General features: G+C 45.9%; 2 protein-coding genes across 4 annotated transcripts in view; one reads left to right on the top strand and one right to left on the bottom strand.

The window, feature by feature from the left end:
• LOC132782061 (mitochondrial import inner membrane translocase subunit TIM16-like) overlaps nucleotides 1-22,662 on the bottom strand; it is a 78,679-nt gene that overhangs the window by 23,866 nt on the left and 32,151 nt on the right. The window lies entirely within an intron of this gene.
• On the top strand, nucleotides 891-21,464 carry LOC137095247 (vasorin-like). Its single transcript, XM_067461704.1, has 3 exons — nucleotides 891-1,005; nucleotides 17,780-17,902; nucleotides 19,029-21,464. The coding sequence occupies exon 3, from the start codon at nucleotides 19,038-19,040 to the stop codon at nucleotides 21,048-21,050; it is 2,013 nt and encodes a 670-aa protein (XP_067317805.1). The 5' UTR covers nucleotides 891-1,005; nucleotides 17,780-17,902; nucleotides 19,029-19,037; the 3' UTR covers nucleotides 21,051-21,464.

Genomic DNA, 22,662 nt, shown 5'->3' with positions numbered 1-22,662 from the left:
TACCCAAATAATAATAATATCTTACAATAATAATAATTTCTTACCCCAATAATATCTTACAATAATAATAATAATTTCTTGCCCCAATAATAATATCTTATAATAATAATATCTTACCCCAATAATAATAATAATATCTTACAATAATAATAATAATTTCTTGCCCCAATAATAATATTTTAACCCAATAATAATAATAATTTCTTACCTCAATAATAATAGTAATTTCTCACCATAATAATAATTTCTTACCCCAATAATAATAATAATAATAATAATATCTTACCAAAATAATAATTTCTTTCCAATAATATCTTATAATAATAATAATAATAATTTCTTGCCCCAATAATAGTATCGTATAATAATGTCTTACCCCAATAATAATAATAATATCTTACCATAATAATAATAATTTCTTACTCCAATAATAATATCTTACCCCAATAATAATAATTTATTACCCCAATAATAATAAATAATAATGATAATAATATCTTACCATAATAATAATTTCTCATCCCAACAATTGTAATAATAATAGTAATTGTTTTTTCATGTTGCGCAAAGGATGCAGGCTTTAATGTTTCGGGTTCAAAGTTGTGGGGTACATAAAATTACCGTGTCCAGTCCTCTTGATACACATTTATTGACAGTAACATTTCTTTCATTCCCTCTAGTCCAGGCATGGGCAAACTTGGGCCCTCCAGGTGTTTTGGACTTCAACTCCCACAATCCCTGGAGGGCTGAAGTTTGCCCATGCCTGGTCTACACTGGAATGGATGCAGTGTGGTTTCAGCTGCTCTGGCTCAGAGAGGGAGGGATCCTGAGAGCCGCGGCTCCGCCCCCTTTCCTAACCCCGCCCCTCTGTGCAGAAGCCCCGCCCCCTCCTGATCCTCCTCCTCCTCCTGCCTTTGGAGGCGAGAGGCACGGGCTCCAGAGCGGACGGAGGGAAGAGGGTCTCCTGGGCCGGGGTTCTCCCCCCGAAAGGAAGGAGGCCTGAAGGTGAGCGTCCCCTCCCTTCCTCCAGGATAGGGTCCCTTATTAAATGGGAGGGAAGCTGCTTCTGAGACTGGGACACAATGGAACTCCATCAGAAATTAGAGTCAAGGAGAGTCCCCTCCTCTGGAGTTTGAATGGCCATCTGCCGGGAGGGGTCGGGTGGTGCTCCCCTCAATGGCAGGCATGGGAAGGCTCTTTGGGACCCCTTCCAACTCTAGATCTTTCTCAACCATTCTCTTTCCCAGTGTTAGCTATGGCTAGATGGCCATCTGTCGGGAGGGGTCGAATTGTGTCTTCCTGTTTGGCAGAAATGGGGTTGCCCTGGGTGTCGTTCCAACTATTATTGAGCAGGTGCTGGGAGTGCTTTGCCTGGAAGAAAGGGGTTGGACTGGATGGCCTTTGGGGGCCCTTCCAACTCTAGGATTCTATCATTTAGGGCCAACTTGGGCCTTCTAGGTGTTTTGGACTCCAACTCCCACCATTCCTGACAGCCTCAGGCCCTTTCCTTTCCCCCCTCAGCCGCTTAAGCGGCTGAGGGGGAAAAGGAAAGGGCCTGAGGCTGTCAGGAATGGTGGGAGTTGGAATCCAAAACACCTAGAAGGCCCAAGTTGGCCCAGGCCTGTCCTAGAGTCTCATTGTGATCGGCACACTGGGTGCAGAGCCTAAAGACCTTGGCCTGCACTTAAAAACAATCAGCGCTGACAAAATTACCATCTGTCAGCTACAAAAGGCCACCATAATAATCATAATAATGCAAAGACTCTGGCCCAATGGTCCCAGTGATGCTCAGCACACTGGGTGCGGCACCTAAAGACCTTGGCCTGCACTTAAACACAATCAGCACTGACAAAATTACTATCTGCCACCCTACTCGGATCTGCACGCCTTTTTTGCTGATACATCACATAGTCCGAGACACTGATGTGTGATCCAATACAACAGCCAGCATAGTGTGTGCTAGTCTTGTTGTGTATCAAATAATAATAATAATAATAATAATAATTTATGTGGATGATTTTAAGCAGAGTCGGGGATGGCCATCTGTCAGGAAGGTTTTGATGGTGCCTTAATTCATAGCAGAAGGGGGTTGGATTGGATGGGATCCACCTCTAGAATTCAATAGTATTATTATCATCAGTAATAATAATGACGATTATGATCATCATGGGCTGGATGGCCATCTGACAGGAGGACTTTGAATGTGTCTTCCCATATGGCAGAAGGGGGAGGGATTGGATGGCATTTGAGGATCCCTCCCAACTAGTGATATATAGATTATTTGGGTGTGAACTCTCTTTCTCTGGAGGATTTCAAGCAGAGTCCAGATGGCCATCTGTCAGGAGGGCTTTGAATGTATCTTCCCATATGGCAGAAGGGGGAGGGACTGGATGGCATTTGGGGATCCCTTTCAATTAGTGATATATAGACTATTTGGGCATGAACTCTGGAGGATTTCAAGGAGATGGCTATCTGTCGGGAGGGATTGGATGGTGCCTTCCTGTCTGGAAGAAGGTGGTTGGGATTGGATAGGGTCCAACTCTAGGATTCTATGGTATTATTACTATTATCACCATCATCAATAATATTGATGACGATAAGCATAGGTTGAATGGCCATCTATTGGGAAGGCTTTGAATGTGTCTTCCCACCCATATGGCTGAAGGGGGAGGAACTGGATGGCATTTGGGGATCCTTTTCAATTAGTGATATATAGACTATTTGGGCGTGGACTCTCTTTCTCTGAAGGATTTCAAGCAGATGGCTATCTGTCGGGAGGGATTGGATGGTGCCTTCCTGTCTGGAAGAAGGTGGTTTGGGATTGAATGGGTCCAACTCTAGGATTCTATGGTATTATTATCACCATCATCAATAATGATGATGATGACGATAAGCATAGACTGGATGACCATCTGTCGGGAGGGCTTTGAATGTGTCTTCCCATATGGCAGAAGGGGGAGGGATCGGATGGCATTTGGGGATCCCTTCCAATTAGTGATATATAGACTATTTGGGCGTGGACTCTGGAGGACTTCAAGGAGATGGCTATCTGTCGGGAGGGATTGGATGGAGCCTTCCTGTCTGGAAGAAGGTGGTTGGGATTGAATGGGTCAAACTCTAGAATTCTGTGGTATTATTATTATTATCACCATCATCAATAATAATGATTATGACGATAAGCATAGGTTGGATGGCCATCTGTCGGGAGGGCTTTGAAAGTGTCTTCCTGCCTGGAAGAAGGTACCTTCCTGACTGGAAGAAGGTGGTTGGGATTTGATGGGATCCAACTCTAGGATTCTATGGTATCATCATCATCATCAATAATAATAATGATGATGACGATAAGCATAGGTTGGATGGCTATCTGTCGGGAGGGCTTTGAATGTGTCTTCCCATATGGCCGAAGAGGGAGGGAGTAGTTGGCAATTTGGGGGGTCCCTTTGAACTAGTGATATATGAACTCTCTTTCTCTGAAGGATTTCAAGCAGATGGCTATCTGTCAGGAGGGATTGAATGGTGCCTTCCTGTCTGGAAGAAGGTGGCTGGGATTGAATGGGGTCCAACTCTAGGATTCTATGGTATCATTATAATCAATAATAATAAAATAATAATAATAATAATAATGACAAGGTTAGGCTGGATGCCCATCTGTCAGGAGGGCTTGAATGGTGCCCAGATCCATCCTTCCATCCTTCCTTCCTCGTTCTCTCCTTCCTTCCCTGCCTGACTGCATAAACCAGTTGGCATTACCTCTGCCGTCCCTCCCTTTTGCTTCCTTGTCAAGCAGTTTTTCTGGCTCTTTAAAACCCCAAAGCTTCGGCACAGAGGCAATCATTAAGTCTTCCCGGAACATCCCCCCCCCCCCCCGAAACAGCTATGGAAGTGGATGCATCTGCACTGCAGATTTAATGCGGTTTGGCACCACTTTTAATTGCTCTTGGCAAGGTCTTCAGCCTCCTCTTCTGCTGCCTCAACCACAATGCAAATACAACATCCCAAACCATAGACAGGCATCATTCAACAGTGTAGATCAGGAATAGGCAAACTTGGGCCCTCCAGGTGTTTTGGACTTCAACTCCCACCATTCCTAACAGCCTCGGGCCCCTTCCTTTGGAAGGGGCCCGAGGCTGTTAGGAATGGTGGGAGTCGAAGTCCAAAACACCTGGAGGGCCCAAGTTTGCCCATGCCTGGTGTAGATGCAGCCAGGGTTGGATCTGCACAGGTCTACATGTGGAGAAGGGAGCCCTCCCTTAATTGCACAGCGTTTAATTGGCTGGTTAATTGAATTGGCGCAAAAATAAAAGTACAGGAGGAAAGAACCTGCCCAACCGCTTTGACGTCTTATTCCTTGCCTAAGAAGGCCTTATGACATTTGCAATCCCTTGAAAGCCGGTTTTCAGCGCGTCATGGGGCCTCAGTCTTCACAAGGCAGATTTAGGACTACAAAACCCAGCATGCCTCGCCCTCCGCCAGGGCTCCCCAATGCACAAGTCACAAAAATAGCATTCCGGGACCTTATTTACATTGGCAGCTTTGCAGGGATCCTGTGACCCTGACCCTCGCAAGTGTAGACTACTGTTCTACACTTTGTTTAAACTATTCTGTGTTTAATTCTATTTTAATGTTTATTTGTGGTAGGTTGTAATTTGGCCTTTTGTAGTGTTGTGAGCTGCTGAGTCTCCTTTAAGAGAAGAAAGTGAGAAATAATAATAATAATAATAATAATAATAATATATTATTATTATTATTATTATATGTTGTCGAAGGCTTTCATGCTCTGAGTCTCCTTTAAGAGAAGAAAGTAGGAAATAATATTAATAATACATTATATTATATTATTGTACAATATAATATATTATCGTTCTATATTTATTATTATTATGTATTGTCGAAGGCTTTCATGCTCTAAGTCTCCTTTAAGAGAAGAAAGTAAGAAATAATACTAATACATTATATTATATTATAATTGAATATTTATTATTATTATTATTATTATTATTATTATTATGTGCTGTCGAAAGCTTTCATGCTCTGAGTCTCCTTTAAGAGAAGAAAGTAGGAAATAATAATAATAATAATACATTATATTATATTATAATAAAATATATTATTATTGTGTATTTATTATTATTATGTATTGTCAAAGGCTTTCATGCTCTGAGTCTCCTTTAAGAGAAGAAAGTAGGAAATAATAATTATAATACATTATATTATAAAATATTATATTATTATTGAATATTTATTATTATTATTATTATTATTATTATTATTATTATTATTATGTGTTGTCAAAGGCTTTCATACTCAATCTCCTTTAAGAGAAGAAAGCGGGAATAAAATAATACATTATATTATATTATTGTATAATATAATGTATTATTATTGTATATTTATTATTATTATGTATTGTCGAAGGCTTTCATGCTCTGAGTCTCCTTTAAGAGAAGAGGGTAGGAAATAATAATTATAATACACTATATTATATTATTATTGAATATTTATTATTATTATTATTATTATTATTATATGTTGTCAAAGGCTTTCATACTCTGAGTCTCCTTTAAGAGAAGAAAGTGGGAATAATAATAATACAATATATTATTATATAATACAATATATTATATTATTATATTATATAATATATTATATATTTGTATATTATTATTATTATTATTATTATTATTATTATTATGTGTTGTCGAAGGTTTTCATGGCCGAAATCACTGGTTTGCTGTGCATTTTCCAGGTTGTATGATCATGTTCCAGAAGCATTCTCTCCTGACGTTTTGCCCACATGTGTGGCAGGCATCCTCAGTTGTGAGGTTTGGTGGAAATTGAGCAAGTGGGGATTATATATCTGTGGAAAGTCCAGGGTGGGAGAAAGAATTCTTCTTTGTTTGAGGCAACTGTGAATATTACAAATGGCCACCTTGATTAGCACTGAATGGCCTTAAAGGTTCAAAGCCTAGCTGCTTCCTGCCTGGCGGAATCCTTTGTTGGGAGGTGTTAGCTGGCCCTGATTGTTTCCTCTCTGGAATCCCCCTGAGTGTTGAGTTGTTTCTCCTACGCTGGACATTCCACAGATATATAATCCCCACTTGCTCAGTTTTCAACAGATTTCACTACCTCTGAGGATGCCTGCCATAGATGTGGGCGGAACATCAGGAAAGAATGCTTCTGGAACATGGCCATACATCCCAGAAAACTCACAGCAATCTATTATTATTATATTTTAAAGCTTTAAACTACTCTTGATATCAGCTTTAAACTACTCTGATATCAGCAGATAAAATAAGCCAATACAATAGAGGCGGCTGCATAGATTCAAATGGCAAGAAAAGATGTTCCCAAATAAACATTAGGAAGAATTTCCTGAAAGTTGGAGAGGCTTGACAGTAGATTATGCTGCCAGGAAAGTCTCATTCCCTGGGGGTTGTTAAGCAGAGTCTGGAAGGCCATCTGTCGGGAGGGCTTTGAATGTGTCCTTCTGCATAGGAGAAGTGGGTTGGACTACATGATATTTGGGGTCCCTTTCCTACTTTAGTGTAATACTGACTGCCATGATGTCCAGTGCAGTCTCTTTCTCTGGAGGTTTTGAAACAGAGGCTGGATGGCCCTCTGTTGGGAGGGATCGGATTGTGTCATTCTATGTGGCAGAAGGGGCTGGACTAGATGGTCTCCTTTAAAGGCCCCTCCCAACTTGGGGTGCTGTGGCTTTGCTTCCCTTTGGGCTCACCTGCCCTCCCCCCCCCCCCCCCCCCCAAATACAGAAAACCAGAAAGGCAGCCATGGCCTCATGGCCTTGGAATGCGCAGGAGAGAGACGGAGATGGGGAAAGAGAGGCCTTCTTGCACATTATGCACATTGTGTGTCAGGGAAACGGAGGTGCAGACTCCCCTCCCACGCTCCTGCTGCTGCCGCCATTGGCTCCCAATCCCTGGGATCAGTTTCCTTTTTGGAAAGGAGCCTGCCTTAGCTCTTTCCCTCCTCCTCCTCCTCCTCAACACCTGAAAAAAAGGGGGGGTGTAGAGTCACTACCATTGTGTACTGCCAGGACTTTTGAAGCTTTTAAGCAGAGGCTGGATGGCCATCTGCCGAGAGGGCTTTGGTTTTGCTTTCCCTGCCAGGGAGAAAGAAAAGAGTTGGACTGGAAGCCCCTTGGGGGTCTCTTCCAATTCTAGCATTCGATGATGATGATGATGATGATGATGCAGGGGCTTTGTGTTTTTCCTGCCTAGCAGGAGGGGGTTGGATTGGATGCCCTTTGGGTCTCTTACAACTCTAGCATTTTATTATTATTATTATTATTATTATTATTATTATTATTATTAAGCAGAGGCTTGATGACCATCTGTCAGGAGGGCTTTGATAGTGCTTTTCCTGCCTGGCAGAAGGGGGTTGGACTGGATGTCCTTTGGGGGTTTCTAAGAACTCTGGCATTCTGTTGTTGTTGTTGCTGTCAAGCAGAGGCTAGATGGCCATCTGTCAGGAGGGCTTTGATAGTGCTTTTCCTGTCTGGCAGAAGGGGGCTGGACTGGATGCCATTTGGGGGTCTCTTACAACTCTGGCATTCTGTTGTTGTTGCTTTTCTTGTTGTTAAGTAGATACTAGTTGGCCATCTGTTAGGAGGACTTTGATAGTGCTTTTCCTGCCTGATAGAAGGGTTTGGCCTGGATGCCCTTTGGGGATCTCTTACAACTCTGGCATTCTATCATTATTGTTGTTGGGGTTTGTTGTTGTTGTTGTTGTTAAGCAGAGGCTATATGGCCATCTGTCAGGAGAAAAGCACTTTCATAGTGCTTTTCTTGCCTAATAGAAGGGTTTGGCCTGGATGCCCTTTGGGGGTCTCTTACAACTCAAGCATTCTATCATTATTGTTGTTGCTGTTTTTGTTGTTATTGTTAAGCAGAGGCTATATGGCCATCTGTCAGGAGGGCTTTGATTGTGCTTTTCCTATCTGGCAGAAGGGGGTTGGACAGGATGTCCTTTGGGGTCTCTTACAACTCTAGAATTCTCTTTTTGTTGTTGTTGTTGTTGTTGTTGTTGTCGTTGAGCAGAGGCTGGATGGCCATCTGTCAGGAGGGTTTGATGGTGCTTTTCCTACCTAGCAGAAGGGGATTCAGTTGGTCAGTGGTCGAGGTGCAGGGGCAGAGGGAAGGTCAGCTATTGTCCTGGCAGTGGCCAAGGTGGCCATTAGGCCAGAGGAAATGCCACTGCTTTTGGTTCAAGGAGCCACCAGGAAAGGCGGGTAAGAAATAATAATAATAATAATAATAATAATAATAATAATAATAATAATAATCACACAGTCTTAGACACTTGGGAAGTGTTTGACTTGTGATTCTGTGATATGAAATCCAGCATATAGATCTCGTTTGCTGTGACATACTGTGTTTTTGTGTCAATAATAATAATAATAATAATAATAATAATAATAATAATACAATAAAAATAACAACAAGCCAGTCAAGGTGTTCCTAGTGATGATCGGTACACTGGGTGCAGTGCCTAAAGACCTTGGCCTGCACTTCAACACAATTGGTGCTGACAAAATTTCCATCTGCCAGCTGCAAAAGGCCACCCTACTGGGATCTGCACGCATTATTCACCGATACATCACATAGTCCTAGACACTTGGGAAGTGTCCGATGTGTGATCCAATACAACAGCCAGCAGAGTGACCTTGTTCGCTGTGTACTAATCTTGTTGTGTTTCAAATAATAATACAACAATGATAATAACGCTATGTCACAAAATATGAAAAAAAATCTGTTCTTGGTTTGAAGGTGATATTTCCTGTTTAGTTGTGCGTCCCTTACTTTGAAAGAAGTTGTTCTACTCCAGAAACTTTGTTTTTTTGTGTCACAAACTTTGTTGAATGGGTTGAGACTCTGTGAGATGCTCATTGAAAAACTAGAGCAAGATGTGCTGCTGCAGGATGTCCCTCCCGCAAAAACAAAGTGTTTACAGTTTAATAAACTTTTCCCTTATTTTTATGATAGAACCAATTAGGAAATGACATTTATAACTCAGGAACAAAACTCATACCACATAGTGTAATAACAATAACAGGCAGAGAGGGGTTTCTCAAGGCAGGCGAGGACAAAAGGGGTCCATGCCCTCGGTCTTCTTGGCTCCGGGTCACTCCCAGGCCCAAGCCTTCCTCCTTCTCGTCTTCCAGCCCATCCAAGGATCCCTCCCTGCTGCATAATGGCAGGCTGTCTCTCTCTGTGGTGTGACCCTAATTGCTGCCCCTCGGTCCCCACCCGCAAGGCACAAAGCGGGCGAGGCTGGATGCAGGGGGCTTTCTAGCACCCTAAATAACCCTGCCAGGAAGGGACATCATCATCACCATCAAGTGCAAGAAGAGATGATGGCTCAGCCACTGCCCATCCTTGTCCCTGCTTCCCCACAAGGACAGCCCGCAATTAGTGGTGGCAGCGACCGCAGTGGGACGAACCCTGGCACCGCCTGCCCCTGACCCCAACAAGCGGGGACGGTAATTGAAGGGCCGGCAGACGCTGCTCGGCAGGCCGCAGACACGTTGGCAGCAGGAAGTGCTTCCTTCCTCCCTTCCCAGAAATCCAAGGAAGGGAGGCAAGATGGGAAGACAGGGGCACTCCAAAGGCCATCTAGTCCAGCCCCTTTCTACAGCAAAGGATTTGTGGCTGCCTGGCCTCTGTTTGGTTACCTCCGATGAAGGAGAGAGTCCACTGCCCACCCTCAGTGTATACTACAGAGACCTTGCTCTCAGTATATACTATGGACATCTATGGTGGCATAAGGAAACCTTAGCTCCCAGAACATACTATGGAGGCCCAAAGTGGCATATACAATATAGATATATGGCAGCATATACTATCTATAGTGTCATGCACAGGTTGATCTGTGGTGGCACATACTACCAAGGCCTATTGTGGCATACACTACCAAGGGCTATATGATATACACTATGGAGGCTTATGATGGCATATACTATAGAGGCCTAGGTGGCATACACTATGGAGGTTTATGGTGGCATATACTACAGAAGCCTAGGATGGCACATACGACAGAGGCTTATGGTGGCATATACTATGCAAGCTTAGGGCGATACATATTATGGAGGTTAATAGTGGTATACACTATAGAGGTTTATGGTGGCATATACTATGGAGGTCTATGGTATAATATACTATGGAGGCTTATGGTGGCATATACTATGGAGGCTTACGGTGGCATATACGTACTATGGAGGCCTATGGTGGCATATATGTACTATGGAGACTTATGGTGGCATATACCATGGAGGCTTATGGTGGCATATATCATGGAGGCTTATGGTGGCATATACTATGGAGGCCTATGGTGGCATATACTGTGGAGGCTTATGGTAGCATATACTATGGAGGCTTATGGTAGCATATACATACCATGGAGGCTTATGGTGGCATATACGTACTATGGAGACTTATGGTGGCATATACCATGGAGGCTTATGGTGGCATATATGTACTATGGAGGCCTATGGTGGCATATATGTACTATGGAGACTTATGGTGGCATATACCATGGAGGCTTATGGTGGCATATACCACGGAGGCTTATGGTGGCATATACTATGGAGGCCTATGGTGGCATATACTGTGGAGGCCTGTGGTGGCATATACTATGGAGGCTTATGGTAGCATATACTATGGAGGCTTATGGTAGCATATACATACCATGGAGGCTTATGGTGGCATATACTATGGAGGCCTATGGTGGCATATACGTACTATGGAGACTTATGGTGGCATATACCATGGAGGCTTATGGTGGCATATACGTACTATGGAGGCCTATGGTGGCATATATGTACTATGGAGACTTATGGTGGCATATACCATGGAGGCTTATGGTGGCATATACTATGGAGGCCTATGGTGGCATATACTATGGAAGTCTGTGGTGGCATATACTATGGAGGCTTATGGTAGCATGTACTATGGAGGCTTATGGTAGCATATACGTACTATGGAGGCTTATGGTGGCATATACGTACTATGGAGGCTGGTGGTGGCATATATTATGGAGGCTTATGGTGGCATATACTATAGAGGTCTAGGTTTCATATACTATGGAGGCTTATGGCAGCATATACTATGGAGGCTTATGGTAGCATATACTATGGAGGCTTATGGTGGCACATACGTACTATGGAGGCTTATGGTGGCATATACTATGGAGGCCTATGGTGGCATATACTATGGAGGCCTATGGTGGCATATACTATGGAGGCCTAAGGTGGCATATACTATGGAGGCCTATGGTGGCATATACTATGGAGGCATAAGGTGGCATATACTATGGAGGCATAAGGTGGCATATACTATGGAGGCCTATGGTGGCATATACTATGGAGGCCTATGGTGGCATATACTACAGAGGCTTAGGGTGGTATGTACTACAGAGGGCTGTGGTGGCATATACTGCAGAGATTTATGGTAGCATATACTATGGAGACTATAGGCCTTGATAGTATATGCCACCATAAATCACCATAGTATATGTTACCAAGGGCCTCCACTGTACATGCCAAAGGACTCGGGCACAAAGAACCCCTGTCAAGCAAAGCAGGAAGAGGGCGACCATAGGGAGCGCTGCAGAGCCGTGGGGGCCCTGAGACCCCCTCTCTTCTTGCCCAAAGGCATCTCCCATCAAGGCCTGGGGCAGCTCCCCTTTTTGCAAGGCTGAAAGGGAGAGTGAAACCTAAGTACAAAGCATGGCCCCCTCCTCCTTGGCAGCGCCAGGGACCCCAGGTGTTTCCAATGCAATAATTCCGGAGCCGTCTCCAGACGTCTTTTTTTGGGGTGGGGGGCTGCATTTCAAGGAAGGAAGGAATGCTGTGGGCGGGAAGGGAGCCTCTGAAGTACTGCCAGCCCCCTTTAAGGAGGGGATTCTTTTAAAATAGCGGCTGCATCTTGGGAGCAGATGGGGCATGGGGGGTTGGGAGGGGGTCCCAAAGGCTCAAACCCCTGGTATGTGTTAGCTTTGTGTATCTCTATCTCATCTATCTATCTATCTATCCATCCATCCATCTATTTATCTATCACAGAATCCCAGAGCTAGAAAGGACCCCAAGGGTCATCTAGTCCAATCCCCTTTTGCCAGGAAGAACATCATCCAATCCCTCCCGACAGATGGCCACCCCACCTATCACAGAATAATAGAAGGGACTCCAAAGAAGCCCTCCACTCCAACTCTGTTCTGCCAGGCATAGATACAGAAGTCCATCCAGTCTCAGTGTAATAGTAGTAGTAGTAGTAGTAGTAGTAGTAGTAATATAGAATCATAGAATCCTAGAGCTGGAAAGGACCCCAAGAGACATCCTATCCAACCCTCTCGTGCCACGAAAGACACCATCTGGGCCTTCCTGAAAGATCACCATCCAACCTGAGTTAGAAGAGACCTCAACAAAGGCCCTCCAGTCCAACCCTCTTCTGCCAGGCATGGACACAACACAATCCCTCCCAACAGAGGGCCATCTAGCCTCTGCTTAAAATAATGATAATAGCAATAACAACAATAACAACAAATTGCCACAGAATTCTAGAGTTCAAAAGGACCCCAAGGGCTATCTAGACCAGCCCCCTTTTGCCAGGAAGGAGGACACCATGCGGTCCCTCCCAACAGATGGTCAGCCACGCAGCCACCAAATCCTAGAGTTGTAAAGGATGCCAAAGGTCATCCAGTCCAACCCCGTTCTGCTGTACAGGAAGACATTCTCAAAAGGCACCTCAATAGAGAGGGCCTGCAGCCCTGCCAGGAAAGCAGAAAGGCAGCCAAGGGGCTCGTGTTTGGGTTGACTTTGGCATGAGGGAGGATCTGATGTGGATTAGAGGCCTTGGATGTCACCGCAGGCAAGGCTGGCGGAGGGGCAAGGTGCCAGTTCAAGCTGGGTCTGGGCTGAGCCAGAGGCCTGGAAAGTATGCACATCCTGCACTTAGTGGGGAAGAATTTCCCCTTTCTTTCTTTCTTTCCTTCTTTCTTTACTGAACCGTGACTCTGGAGGCCAGGGCTTGAATCTACATTAAGCCGTGGAAACCGGGGGATTCTGGGAGTTGCCGTCCAAAAAGTATCTTTGCAAAAAGCATAGGCCCACGGCTGTTTGAATAATAAGCTTTGAGGGAAAAGGGGGGCAGCCAACCTTCTAGCCATTTAATTCCCTCTCGTCTTTGGATATATCAGGTTGGCCATTGAGAAGAACGCAACTCAGTGCATTTATTTAGGAAGAAGGCTGCTGGGAGCTGCAAAAGGCAAGCTCTAGAATCCTAGGAGGTGGAAGTCAGCCTTCAAGGTCATCCTGTCTATCCCACACTTTCTGTCAGGCAGGAGGACACAATCTAATCCCTCCTGGCCGATGGCCATTCAGTCTCTGCTTATAGACTCAAAGAATCACAGTGTTGGAAGGGGCCTCCAAAGGCCATCGGGTCCAACTGCCTTCTGCCTAGCAGGAAAAGACAAAATCTAAGCCCTCTGGACAGATTGCCATCTAGCCTCTGCTTCAAGACCTCCAGAGAAAGAGACCTCAACAGGTCTACATTCCAAGAGAGGAAGGGGCCTCCAAAGGCCATCCAGTCCAACCCCTTCTGCCTGACAGAAAAAGACACAATCCAAGCCCTCGGGACAGAGACCCCAACTACTCTACGTTCCAAGAGAGGAAGGGGCCTCCAAAGGGCATCTAGTCGAACCCCCTTCTGCCCTTATGCAGGGACTTACTATCCAAACCCTCCCAAAATAAGATCATCCAATCTCTATTTCAAAACCTCCAGAAATGGAGACATTAGTACCCTGTATATTTTTGAGTCTAATGCACCATCGAATCTAACGCACACCTGAATTTTCAAAAACCCTAAAATTAAAAAAAGTTTTTGCTGCTGAATGTAATACACAAAAAGTGTCCTCTTTGTAATTTGGCCCCAAAAGCTGCGAATTGCGGTTGCTGCCTGCTTAGAATTCCTTCATTATAAACAAAAATGTTCGGACACCAAAGTTTCCAGGGACAGGGGAAAAAAAAACCTTGGGGTGCATCTATGCAGAATGAATCCATTCTCATTGCTTTTGTGTAGTTTTGCAAGGCCTTGAATCTTCTCTGCAAATCCCAGGACTGCATAGCATTGAGACATGGCAATTTAATTTGAGATGCTGTCCCTCAAAGAAGAGCTCCAGGTACAGCTCCTGAAGCAGCTTCCCCTTTTGCTTTGATTACTATACGACACAAATCTAGTGCGCACCCTAATTTTGGCATTTAACCAAAAAAGTGACCATTGGATTTGAGAAAATGGGGTGCATTTTCCGCCCCAGCTTTAATAAAACTAAATGTGGAGCTTGAGATTCTTGCCTGGGGTGGCTGCAGCAGCACAGTCCCCTTCCCAGTCCCCATCCAGGCAATCTTCTGAAACCGGACTCCGCTGACCCTGCAATCAGGAGGCCCCCCTCCCCATTGATCCCTGCCCATGAAGCACTCCAGGCCCCTCCAATAAGAGCAGGAGGAGGGGTCTGCCCCCCACCCCACACCTGGCTCCCATTACCCAGGATGCCCCCCCCCATCTATCCATCAGAAAGGGCCCCACAAGCACGCCCCACCCACCTGGCAGGTCAAGGGTCCACAAGAGGGGAAAGGCTTGTATTAGAACTGAATTATTATCATTATTATAGATTCATCGAGTTAGAAAAGACCCCAATGGGCCATTGGGGACAACTCCCTTCTGTCCAAGCCCTCTCAACATATGGCCATCCAGCCCTTTGCTCGATGGTCCCTCTCCTTTCATGAGAGGCCACTAGAGTTGGAAGGGAACCCCAAGGGTCATCTAGTCCAACCCCATTCTGCCATCTAACTTAGGTACAGCCCAAACATGTTGTTTGTTCAGTCGCTTCCGACTCTTCGTTCCACGTCAGAGCCCCTTCAAGGTCAAGCCAATCCCTTCAAGGATGACATCCATCCATCCATCTTGCCCTTGGTCAACCCCTCTTCCTTTTTCCTTCCATTTCCCTCAGCATCATTGTCTTCTCCAAGCTTTGCTGTCTTCTCATTATGTGGCCAAAGCACTTCATCTTTGCCTCTAATATCCTTCCCTCCAGTGAGCAGTTGGGCTTTATTTCCTGGGGGATGGACTGGTTGGATCTTCTCACGGTCCAAGGCACTCTCAGAATTTTCCTCCAACACCACAGTTCAAAAGTGTCTATCTTCCTTCGCTCAGCCTTCTTTATGGTCCAGCTCTCTCATCCATAGGTTACGACAGGGAATACTTTAACTATGTGGACCTTTGTTGCCCGTGTGATGTCTCTAATCTTCACTATTTTATCAAGATTGGCCCAAATATATCCAGGCTATATTTAAAGACGAAGGGAAATCCACTACCCTCCGAGGAAGCCCACCTTACAGTAGAATGGTAAAAAATGTGGCTGCAGGATCCAACCAAAGGCTTCACCTGCCTTTTGGGTCCAAATCCACTAAGAGCCCCTTCTCCTTTCTCTCTTTCTGTGTTTGCCTTTGCTCTTGTTGGTCCAGAACCAACTCCTCCTTCCTGCAAGGCAGCCTGGCCAAACTCCTGCCAAAAGGGGGGCCCCTCTCGGCCCCCTCCCTCCCTCCCTCCCTCCAGCTGCACATTCCAGACTTTATTACCTGTCTGCGTGATGCCGGTTTTGAAGAGGAGCCCCCCTCCCTCCCCAGCACGGCCTTGCTTCTTTCCCCAGAGATAATTAACTCCCTGATTAAAAGAGCTGACAGATGGGATCCTGGGGGGCAGAGAGGGAAGGAGAGGAGCCAGATAGATAAGACCTCCAAGGCCCACCCCCAAAAGCCCCCACTTTTAACTGGACTGGTCTTTCTGCCTCAAAGGGGGGCAAGACCTGCTGCCAGTCCCTTTGGCCACCCCAGTGGTGATGCCTTCCTTCTCTTCCTTTCTCTCTAGACATCCTTCTTTCCCTCCCTGTACTTTCTGCCCTCTCCTTCCTTCCTTCCTTCCTTCCTTCCTTCCTTCCTTCCTTCCTTCCTTCCTTCCTTCCCTCCCTCCCTCCCTCCCTCCCTCCCTCCCTCCCTATCCCTGACTTCCTTTGTTCCTTCCTCTTTATATTTCCTATCCACCCTTTCCTCCCTTTATACTTCCTCTTCCTTCCTTCACTCTTTCTCTTCCTTCCTCTCTATACTTTTTTCAATCACTTCCTTCTTTTCTTCTATACTTTCTGCCCTATCCTTCTTTCTCCTCTATAGTTTCTTCCGTTGCTTCCTTCTTTCCTTCTATACTTTCTGCCCTTTCTTTCCTCCCTCCCTCCCTATACTTCCTTCTGTCACTTCTTTCCTTCTATACTTTGTTCTTTCCTTCCTTCTTTCCCCTCTATACTTTTTCCATCGCTTCCTTCTTTCCTTCTATACTTTCTGTCCTTTCTTTCCTTCATTCCTCTCTATACTTCCTTCCATCGCTTCCTTCGTTCCTTCTATACTTTCTGCCCTTTATTTCCTTCCTTCCTCTCTATACTTTCTTCCGTCGCTTCCTTCTATACTTCCTGCTCTTTCTCTCCTTCCTTCCTCTATAGTTTCTTCTGTCGCTTCCTTATTTCCTTCTATATTTCCTGTCCTTTCTTTCCTTCCTTCCCCTCTATACTTTCTTCCATCGCTTCCTTCTATACTTCCTGCTCTTTCTCTCCTTCCTTCCTCTAGTTTCTTCCATCGCTTCCTTCTTTCCTTCTATACTTCCTGCTTTCTCTCCTTCCTTCCTCTATATTTTCTTCCGTCGCTTCCTTCTTTCCTTCTATACTTTCTGCCCTTTTTTCCTTCCTTCCCCTCTATACTTTCTTCCGTCGCTTCCCTCTATACTTTCTGCCCTTTCTCTCCTTCCTTCCTCTATAGTTTCTTCCGTCGCTTCCTTCTTTCCTTCTATATTTCCTGCCCTTTCTTTCCTTCCTTCCCCTTTACATTTTCTTCTGTTGCTTCCTTCTTTCCTTCTATACTTCCTACCCTTTCTTTCCTTCCCCCCTATACTTCCTTTCTTTCCTTCCTTTCTTTCATGAAAAGTTACCTTAGTGGGCCAGACTTTATCTCCCATCATCCTCCAGAGTTTCTCCTGTCAGTTACAGTAGAAGTACATACTTCTAAAGGCTGCCCGAGAAGTCTCACCTGACACCTATTTATTCTGATTTTGCTATTTTGTGTGTGTGTGTATTTATTTATTTACACGGCATTATTATTTTGAATTTTCCCCTGACCTTTGGAGGAGGAGGAGGAGGAGGAAAGACTATGATGCAGAATGAGATCAGAAATGAGGTCAGCGCCTGGGGACTGTTTAGGTCTGCGGAAGATCTTCCTGATGCGAAGAGCTGTTTGATACTGGATTATGTGGGATGGAGTCTCCTTCCCCAGATGTTTTTAGCAGAGGCTCAATGGCCATCTGCCAGGAGGGCTTTGATTGTGCCTTCCTGCAGGGAAGAAGGAGGTTGGACTGAATGACCTCTACGGACTCCTTCTGCCTTTATGATTCTGTGATCTTCTGAGTAAATCTTCTCATCTAGCCATCTGGAAGCATCTGCTGAAAAACCTCCAGAGGCTGAATGAAATCAGATTGTGGATTTCTGATGGAATGGGGTTGGTCTGAATGACCATTGAGGTCTCTTCCAACTATAGGTTTCTATGGTTCTATTTATTACACTATTACGTCACACGATTTTTGTTCCTGGGTTATACATCTCATTTCCTAATAGTTTCTAGCATTAAAAAAGCACAGAAAAGGTTTATTAAACTGCAAAAACTTTTGTTTTGCAGGACATCCTGTAGCACATTCAGCAATCGTTTTCCAATGAATACCTGATCAAGACTCAACCAATTCAACCTAGTTTCTGGCAGCCACAAAAATGAAGTTTCTGGAGTAGAACAACTACTTTCAAAGTAAGTATTGCATAATTAAAAAGGAAGAACATTTTCAAAACAGGAACAGAAAAAAAATCAAATTTTGTTACATAGTGTTATTATTACTACTACTATTAGGAGGAGGTTGGATGGCCATTAGGGCTGGGCGGTTTCGTTTGTTAATTTCGTAATTCGTTATTGATTCGTATTTAAATTAGCTTACGATCCGATATTGAGCCATGCAGGAGCAACTAAAAATCGAAACGAATTTTTCAATTTATTTCGTAATTGTTTCGTAATTGGTTCGAAATCGTTTCAAAATCGTTTCGAAATTGTTTCGTTATTATTTCCGTATGTCTGGTGCAAGTTTTATAGTTGTTGTTTGTTTTATCAGTGATAAAAAAATAAATTATCACACCAACAGTCAACAACAGAGGGAGAGGGAAGCTTCAGAAGTCCCCCCTGTCCCATTTGGAGGTTTTTTTAGCGTATTGTGCAATCGCGTCCGCCATTAACGAATCAATTCGAAATTTATGAAATTTCGTAAATAACGAAATTTTTAAAAAGAAAAATTCGGAATTTTTTTAAAAAACGAAACGCAATGGACCCCCTAAAAACGAAACGAGTTTAGAAACAAATTTTTCCGTTGTTACCCAGGCCTAATGGCCATCTATCAGGAGGGCTTATCAAACAGGAAGACCTCCTTCCTAATGTTTAGGTGTAATCTCTTCTGGGATCCAGAGCTGCTTTGTATCTCTGGAGCATCAGAAAGCAAGCCTTGCCCCCTCCTTCCTCAATGGGACCTCTTTTCCAATATTCAAACCTGCCTGTCATTTCTCTTTCTCTCAGCCTTTTCTTCTCTGAGCTGAACTTCCCCAGATTCCCAGAGGGACTTCCTTCCATGTCAACACTATTGATGCTAGAATCGCTTTGGCCATTTCAGCAGCCGCTTCACACAGTTGGCTTGTGTTCAGTTTGTGGTCTAGTAGTTCTCCTAAATCAGATTAGCATGGGACCTGACCTCTCTTAATCTGAACAGGCAATCAAGAATCGCATAGGCTGTTTTAGCTGCTGCAAGACACTCTTTGCTCACATTTAGACCCACTGGAACCCTGTCCCTGGACTGCTTTAGGCCTCACTGGTCCTCTTTCTTCTTATCTTGCAGGACGCCGACATGGGGCTCTGGGGGCTGTGGGCCCTGCTCCCTCCGCTGCTGCTCCTGCTAGCCTTGGGGACCCCCACTGCTGCTCAGGGCTGCCCTGCTGAGTGCCAGTGCAGCCAGCCCCGGACTGCCTTCTGCGTCTCTGGCCGGAGCCAGTCGGTGCCGCAGGGCCTCCCTCCAGAGACATCCAGCTTGTACCTCTTTGAGAACGGCATCCACACCTTGAGCCCAGAGAGCTTCGGGGGGCTTCCGCCAGCCCTGCAGCTGCTGGACCTCTCCCAGAACCAAGTGGAAGTGCTGCCCTGGGGGCTTTTCGGCCCGCTGCCTGCCCTCCGCAACCTGGACCTCTCTGCCAACCGCCTCCAGGTGGTGACCAATGAGAGCTTCCATGGCCTGCACCTCCTGGAACGCCTCTATCTGGACCGGAACCGCATCCGGAGTGTCCAGGAGGGGGCCTTGGATGCTCTGGAGACCCTCCTGGAGCTGAAGCTGCAGGACAACCGTCTGCAGGCCTGGCCCCCTTTGCACTTGCCAGCCCTCCTGCTGCTGGATCTCAGCAACAATCCGCTGACCGCTGCCCCCGAGCCCCATGCACTGCGAGGAGTGCCCAGTTTGGAGTCCCTCAAGGCGGCCGGACTGGGCCTGGAGCGGCTGGATGAGGGGCTGCTGCGCGGCCTGGGCAGTCTCCATGAGCTGGACCTCTCCCACAACCGCCTGGAGGCAGTGCCCTCAGAGGCCTTGCGGGGGCTGCCCGCCCTGACCAAACTCAGCCTGGCTGGCAATGTCCGCATCGCCCGGCTGCAGCCGGAGGACTTCCAGGACCTGGGCGGCCTCCAGGAGCTGGACCTCAGTGACCTGCGCTTGACTGCCTTGACCCCGGAGCTACTGGGTGCCTTCCCACGGCTCACGGCCCTGGCGGCCGCCCAGAACCCCTTCAACTGCCTCTGCCCCATGGCTTGGCTGGTGGCCTGGCTGGACGAAGGCAAGGCCTCGCTGAGGCGGCCAGAGGAGACCCGCTGCCACTTCCCCCCAAAGAACGCTGGCCGGACCCTCCTGGAGATGCGGTATGCAGACTTTGGCTGCCCCACGACGACGACAACAACAACCACCACCACCACCACGCAGAGGGCTACTACGGCCGAACCAGAGCTGGCCACAAGCAGCTTTGCCTCACTAGCATCCAGCACATTGAGTGCAAATGGCGGCCCCTCTCCCACACCGTCCCCCTTCCCGGAAGCCCCCCTCTGCCCCCTTGGGACCTGTCTCAATGGCGGCACTTGCCACCTGGGCACCGGAAACCACCTGGAGTGCCTCTGCTTGCCAGGCTTCGCTGGTTTGTTTTGTGAGAGCGAGGTCCGAGCGACGACAACAACGGCATCGTCATCCATCCCCGCAAATCCCTCACAGATGGCAGTGAAGGCCCTGCCAGGTGGCACCTCTCTTAATTTAGACCTGCAAAGCTATGTCCGTGCCAAGCCCTGGCTCAAGGGCCTGCGCCTGACCTACTGGAGTCTCTCCGGCCCTGAGAGGCGCCCCCTGACCCTGAAATTGCCGGCCTCACTGCCGGACTACACCCTGCGGGCCCTACGGCCCAATGCCTCCTACCAGCTCTGCCTGGGACCCCTGGGGGACAGAGAGGAGCAGGAGGAGCAGCTCTGTGCCGAGGCCCGGACCCTGCCCCTTGCAAGGAAGCAGCAGCAGCAGCAACAAGGGGGGCCTTCTGATGGAGAGCCTCCCCTTGACCTGGCCATAGCTGTGGTCCCGGCCGCGGCTGCAGTCCTGCTCTTGGTGTCCGGGGTGGCAGCCATCTCCTTCTGTGTCCGGAGGAGGAGGAAGCAGCAGCGGAGCAAGCCCTCGGGCAAAGAAGGAGGCCAGGCCCCTCTCGGGCCCTTGGAGATGGAGGGGGTTCAGGCCGGGCCCCTGAAAACACTCTCCACAAATGGCCTAGACCACCAGGCACCCCTTATGCCAGGAAGCGGGGCCACCCCAACATCCCAGAGGCCCCAGAGGCCTTCCTACTTTTAGGGGGGCCTTCCCATTGAGGCTTAACTTTGGATTCAGGCCAAACCCTGCCCCAGAGAAGCCCCTCTGCAAAAGCAACAAGGCAAGAGGGGCCCCTTCCTGCCCTGGCCACAAAAAGGTCCCCATCTGCTGTGGCCTCTTAAAGGGAAGATGAAGGAACAGGGGTCTCTTTTATTGGGAGGGGTGGAGGAGGAGGAAGAAGAGGGTGATGATGAAGAAACCCAGCCCAGTGGCTGCCCTCAAAGGGAAGGAAAGCTTTACAGACTTTGAGAGCATATTTATAAAACACAGGATTATTTCCCATTTCTTCTGGGAAAGCTTTTTGTTGTTGTTGTTCTAATACAGAGGTACTTTGTTTTGTAAAACCAGGCTATAAATGCCCCCCTTTTTGTACAAAAATAAAATGTTTGTACTGTGTATGTGTGTTTGTATCTCTGTGGGAGAGAGAGGGGCAGTGAAGATGAAGACCCTGCTCTTTGGCCCCCAGGGATGTCGTGAGTGCAATGCCTTGGAGGAGCCCCCCAAAGAGCCCCCTTCTTCCTTTGCCATTTAGATGCGGAAGAGGCTCCCTTTGGTGTCCAATGCACCTCCCATTCAGCCTGCTATGGGGCAAGGAGAAAAGGGGTCCCCTTTTTATGTTCTCAGGAGGAAAGAAGGAAGGAAGGGGTGAATTTCAGGGCAAGAACGGTCCTTGGGGTCTGCTCTGAGTTTTTCATGAGAAAAAGTGGGATACCAATAACAACTATAATAATGGGCAATCAATAATAATTTCAATATAATAATAACAATACATCATTAAAATAAGTTAATAGCAATATAATCATAATAGGTGGTCCATAATAAAAATGCCAAAAACAGCAATATATTTATTATTATTATTATTATTATTATTATTATTATTATTGGTCCATAAAAGCAACAACATAATAATAATAATAGTTATAATAATAATAATAATAATAATAATAATAATAATAATAATAGGTGGTCAATAATAATAATAATGCCAATAACAACAATATAGTGTTGTTGTTTTGTTGTTGTTGTTTTGTTGTTGTTGTTGTTGTTGTTGTTATTATTATTACTACTACTACTACTACTACTAACAACTTTATTTGTACCCCACTAACATCTCCCGAAGGACTCGGTGAGGCTTACAAAGGCCAAGGCCCTCAATAAAACAACAGCATAACAAATACAGCAATAAAACTTGTTATTAGGTGTCCATAACAGCAATAACAATATAATAATAATAATAATAGGTCAATAATAACAATAAAATAATAATAGTAAAAAGAAGTCAATAACAGCAATAATAATAATAATAATAATAATAATAATAATAATAATAATAATGGGGGGAAGGAGGAGGAGTGGGAGTGGCACCCCTGGTCTTGGCCATGCCTGTGACCCCCAGCTCCAAAGCCAGAACAGCAAAAAAAAACCTGATCCTGAATTTTGCCCTCAAAACCAAACACATTTTTCAGTAAGACCAAACAAGTGAGGATGTGCAAAGCCTCCTTCCATGCCAAGAGCCCTCCCTTATGCAAAGGGGTGGCCTTTGCATGAAACCTACCTAAAGAACTGTCTCTTCTAGCAGAAGGCCAACCCAATC

The sequence above is a fragment of the Anolis sagrei genome, chromosome Y (assembly GCF_037176765.1).
Source record: "Anolis sagrei isolate rAnoSag1 chromosome Y, rAnoSag1.mat, whole genome shotgun sequence".
NCBI classification, from domain to species: Eukaryota; Metazoa; Chordata; class Lepidosauria; order Squamata; family Dactyloidae; genus Anolis; species Anolis sagrei.
The sequence above is the reverse complement of the archived record's forward strand: the minus strand, read 5'-3'. Positions and strand labels throughout refer to the sequence as shown.